We start from the raw sequence: 5,561 nt of genomic DNA, 5'->3' as shown, positions 1-5,561 counted from the left end.
TTGATATATATTGTATGTATAAAATCGTTTGGGGGGTACTTCCCTGGCAATCCAGTGGTTAAGACTCTGCACTTCCACTGCAGGGGGCACAGGTTTGATCCCTGGTCAAGGAATTAAGATCCCGCATGCCCCGCGCCCTGTGGCCCCCCCAAAAAAAAATCGTTTTTAGGTAAGAAATCCTGCCCACTGACCTACGCAAAATTAAAGTGTAATTCTTCAGTAGTGTATTAAGATAACTTAGATGATTTAAATCACTTTCTGTAAACTTTTAAAGGGCTTTGAATAGCATGCAGATGTCTGAAATATTTGGAGCCACCCAAGGGATCACTGGCAAACTCAAAAAATATGTAGAAGGTTTCAAATGCACATTGCCTTCCTAACAGTGGGTGTCAAATGGTAAAACACTAAGTATTTCAATTTAGTTCATCACACACTGTTCTATGTTTGGTATGTACTGGGCAGCTCCCACTACACACTTAACATAACCAAGTCAAACTGTGCAAAATTTTTAGTGATCCTGATTTCTCCAACGTGAGACTTATTTCCTGGAAATAAAGGTAGAATGGCATTTCAATATGGCCAGGTAAATAAAAGCTTTCAGAGAGCCAAACACATTGCTTTGTGAAAAACAGATAGATGCTTAATAACTGTTTGGTGATTTAGATTTACAGCCCTGGCATATGACCCATTCATTGCAAGACGATTCCACCTAAGATCATAGATGTGACTCTGGAATTTCGAGAAACAGAATACAACCTAGACAGAATATGCTGTCCTCTGTCTTGGGACAAAGAATAGGAATTCCTTCCCTGAATGTAATTCAATAATGATGCCTTTTGTAACAAACTGTCTTAGAGGGACAGTTTGGTGTAAGGGAATAAACAGGCTTTGGGGGCAGACCATCATAGATTTATATCCCAGCATATCACCTGGCCTAAGTCTCTTTGTCCTTACCTGAAACATGAGGATTGTATTACCTACTTCACAGGGTTGCTAGTGGGATTAAATCTGTCCATTCGTTTTCTTCATTCATTAATATTTGAGTGCCTGTTATGTGTCTGGCAGTATTCTAGACATTGGGAATACAGAAAGGAATAAAGCTGCAATATCCCTGCACTTATGGAGCATGCATTCGAGTTGGGAAGAGAGGGAATGGAAGAGAAAGCAGGCTAACAGATAAGCAAACAAAGAAATGTATAAGTGTCAGCTGGTAATCAATCTTAAGGAGGAAAATAAAGTGAGAACGGTTAGGAAAGCCCAACCGTGTAGGTGACATTTCAGTAAAGATCTGAAGGAAGCGTAAAAGCAAACTAAGCAAGTATCTGAGGGAAGAACATAATAAAATGTAAAGCATCTCGTACATAATAAGTGCTCAGTACCTATGAGCTATTATTGTCATATCTGGAATCTTAATATAGGAATGCTCTGACCTGGAGTCAGAATGGAGGCTCGAATCCTCGCTCCGTCCCTAAAGTTACAGAATCTCTGTGGGCCACCAAATCGTCATCTAAACCATGGGAAGATAACAGTTCTTGTCTCAGAAGGTAGCCGTATGGACCATAATTGAAGATGTATGTTCAGATTTTAGCACATTGCCTTATACATAAGACTCAAAATGTGTTAACCTGCCAGCATCCTCAGCATGCCATCATCAAGCCCATCCTCCCAGCAAAGAAGAATCTCTGACTCAGCATCTTTGGCAGAAAGTCTCCCAGCCTCTACTTTACCATTTACAGTCCAGGCAGGACATTATCCTCTAGTTCAAAGAAGGTTCTCCTTTGGACTGTGTCAAAATTTCTCTTCCTTCTATTGGTCAATTCCAACAAACTGTATAAATATGTGCAACAAAATCTACCCAAAAACTTACCTAAAAAAATAAAAGCATCAAATCAGTCTAATCCTTCTCCTTCTACATGACACTTCCTAGAATATTTGGAGGTATGCATTGTCTCCTGACATTTCCTCTCCTGCAGTCAGAATATCAGCACCATAAACACCATCATCACAACCGCCATTTAGTCGGCCCTGCTGTGTTCAGGGAATTTTATATCAACAACATCTCTTCAAGGTAGTAATTGTCAGTTTACAGAAAATACTGGGCTCAAAGAACATTTATGGAACTTGATCATGGCGACAGAACTCAATGAAACAGCAGAAAGCAGAAATTTGAGCCCAAGTATTTCTGGTTCTGGGCTTGGGTTTCCCTGAGGTCAAAGCTCATTCCTTCTGGTCCATCTTCTTACCTTTAAACCATTCCTCCTGTTACACAGTTTTGAGATACTTCATTTTTATACACATTATTCTGTGCTATGAATTCACACCTTCCTTAATGGGGATAATAACATTATCTGCCTAAGAGGGTTCTATGAGGATTTCATAAAACAAAGTGCTCAGCACAGTATCTGAGAGCATCATAAATGGGGGTTGGGATGCTGATGATAATACTTGTCATTATTATTATCATCAGGTGCAATACCTGAATCATTAAACTCTTGTCATCAGCTCACACCTGTGCTCTCCTCCAATACAATACAAAGCAACAAGCAGACTTCCATTAAAGACTGACAACTACAGTTCTTATAGCATGTTCTAGAATAGGACTTACCGTTGGGTCAAATAATTTTGCTGCTTCTATTGAAGTTAAAAATGAAATGTGGCCAACTGAAAAGAGGAAGAAAGAGTTAGGAACCACAAAGTGGTACTCACCAGATGGGACAGAATCTCCCTTGGAATTACAAGGGGGCTGGCTCTGAAATCTCAAGTGCCTGTTGATATGTGTGCCTATGGCCTCCAGGTGCACAGGATTTACTGAGTGGACCTGAATAGGCATTTTTGTCATTTCCTGTTCCAGAAATGAACTGCCCCAGGCCTGCCTGGGTGATCCTCTGGCTCCCATATTCATTTCTTGTCTGACCGTGAAGATCAGTGGGGTCTCTTCCCATTCACTGGATGGTGTTGGAGAGGGATTTGCTTCTCTGTGGCTTTCTTTATCGAAAGAAGCTATACTTACAGCAGGAGGCCTGGGGATGCTGGACTGGAGAGCACAGAGCAGTCTTCTATATGTCACTGGAGTCTGAATCCTTTCTGGAAATACTGTATAAGGTAAACACATTATTTTGAAGGAAGGGACTTAAATATCACCTACGAAATTAATGGCAGGAAGGATAAAATCAGGCAACGGATGGATGTTTTTGTTTGTTTCATGTTTCTATCCTGAGCGAACAAAATGACAGAGAAGTCAAGGACGCGGGTGCCCAAGTAGGAGAAGAAGAGGAGGAAAAAGGTGTGGAAGGGGAGGGAAAGGGCTGGAAATGCTTTTGTTGAGTTCAAGCTATATTGCAGGCACCGTGTGAGGGCCCAGATATGTTGGTCATTTAGTTCTCACGGGAACCTCATCTAACAAATAGAATTATTATCTCCATCTTTTCAGGTCAGAAAGCTAGTTTGAAGCTTATGGGTTGAGCTGTGTCCCCCAAGAAGATATGTTGAAGTCCTAACCTTCTGTAGCTGTGAATGTGACCTTATTTGGTAATAGGGTCTTCGTAACTGCAGTCAAGTCAGGATGAGGTTGTTAGGGTAAGTCCTTAGTCCAATATGACTAGTGTCCTTATAGGAAGAAAAAACTGACACAGACACACAGGAAGAATGACATGTGATGACAGAGGCAGAGAGTGGAGTGATGTATCTACAAACCAAGGTACCTCACGGACTGCAGCACCCACCAGAAGCTAAGAGAAAGGCATGAACTCTCCCTTAGAACCTCCAGAAGGTGCCAAGCCTGCTGATACTTAGTATCCTGCTGATACGTGGATTTCCAACTTCTGCCTCCAGAACTGTGAGATAATAGTCTTGTTTTAAGCATCCAGTTTGGGGTTCTTTGTTATGACAGTCCTTGGAAACTAATATACCCACAATGGTTCAAACTCACACATGTTATCCCAGAATAGTTATTAACAGTATCCCTTTTCACTAAAAGAAAAATTGTTCAGACTTGGGGGATAGAAAAGAAGAAAAACCAGGAGGTGGGGAGGTATGGAATGGGGGGAGGAACGAAGTGGATTTCTTGAGTTCTACTATGTGGCAGAAACCGTGCCAGGACGCAGCAACTCTTAGCAAGACTCGTATTCCCTGCGGTCAAGGTTCAGTCAAGTGGCAAAGATGCCGGCCATGTTAGGTAACAGGACACACTAGTCCTAAATCGCAGCTTTGCCTGTAGAAGGGGAAATCAAAAGAAATGCCTCCAGGGGCCCCACAGATAACAGAAATGAGAGAAGAGGTCAAGTAGAAGCAGCTATCAGAAGGGGCCAGCCACAACTCAGTTCTTTTATTGCCCTGAGGGGATGTGGGCCCCATGAAGACAGATTTTTCTGGATTCTCAGGAGAAGCAGACATATGTTTTTTCAATATATGTAAAAACTTCTAATTTTTAAATGTTGGTAACTCACTCGATTTAAAAAAATCTATGGTATGGATGCCACAAAACACATCTGTTCTCTGAATCACCAGGGGCCACCAGTTTGCATCTCTGGCCTATGGCCAGCCTTATAAAAGTTACACTACCAGGCTTCCCTGGTGGCGCAGTGGTTGAGAGTCCGCCTGCCGATGCAGGGGACACGGGTTCGTGCCCCGGTCCGGGAAGATCCCACATGCCATGGAGTGGCTGGGCCCGTGAGCCATGGTCGCTGAGCCTGCGCGTCTGGAGCCTGTGCTCCGCAACAGGAGAGGCCACAACAGTGAGAGGCCCGCGTACCGCAAAAAAAAAAAAAAAAAAAAAAGTTACACTATCATTTACCTCCTTTCATACCATCTTCATCTCAGAAGATGATTTTTCTTAAGTATTCTGCTTGGAGTCATGGGGATGTATTTGCAAGCTCTGTGCATAAGCAGGTTACAGAGTTCTAGAAGTCTCGTCTTCCTCCTGCACTTTAGGAAGACTGAGCTTTTCATTTTAATCTTAACTGCCTGCCCCTTTTCATCATAAATCCCAGAATTTGTATCAGTCTTTCCCAAATGCAGAGAAACTCCTAGAATCTTTCAAAACAGTAGCTCTGGGACTCTTGGTCCCAAAGGAAAGTCTACAGCCTTAGAACCAATGGCCTTTGATGTGCCTTCATTCTGTTGTTCAGATATCAAGAACAGGACGGAAGGGCTGAAGGCACTTTACACACCTTCACATTCCACAACTTACGGGTTGAAAGAGACCTTAAAGGTCATCTGAGGCTGACCCTCACCACCTTCTTCATCCATCTCTGTTTAAATGCCTCCAGGGCCCTGAATCTCACTACCTCTGCCTCAGAGATTTCATTGCTTATCAGAAAGGCAAATAGGTAACTTTGTAATTGCCATATAAGAGGCACATTTAGATAGATAGATAGAAAGAAAGGTAATACTTTATATAGGTAATATTTATCAAGGTCACCTTATATGATGTTGAGACGGCTGGTGACTATGCCTGTTTATTAGTTATTCAACCAATATTCATTAAGCTCCTACCATATACTAGGTACTGCAACAATGACAATGACAAAATCTTACTCAGATCAACAGAACCCATCATCTTG

At 42.1% G+C, this 5,561-nt stretch overlaps 1 protein-coding gene across 1 annotated transcript in view; it reads right to left on the bottom strand.

Annotated features, from left to right (window-relative positions):
• The window catches only part of CUNH12orf42 (chromosome unknown C12orf42 homolog), a 4,482-nt gene extending 1,370 nt beyond the window's left edge, over nt 1-3,112 (bottom strand). The window contains exon 1 of the mRNA XM_024732128.1: nt 2,707-3,112. Within this exon, the coding sequence (XP_024587896.1) occupies nt 2,707-3,112 (406 nt within the window). The remainder of the gene's footprint in view (nt 1-2,706) is intronic.
• Between the last annotated feature and the right edge of the window lie 2,449 nt (nt 3,113-5,561).

This window comes from Neophocaena asiaeorientalis, unplaced genomic scaffold, assembly GCF_003031525.2.
Source record: "Neophocaena asiaeorientalis asiaeorientalis breed wild unplaced genomic scaffold, Neophocaena_asiaeorientalis_V1.1 scaffold418, whole genome shotgun sequence".
NCBI lineage: Eukaryota > Metazoa > Chordata > Mammalia > Artiodactyla > Phocoenidae > Neophocaena > Neophocaena asiaeorientalis.
The sequence above is the reverse complement of the archived record's forward strand: the minus strand, read 5'-3'. Positions and strand labels throughout refer to the sequence as shown.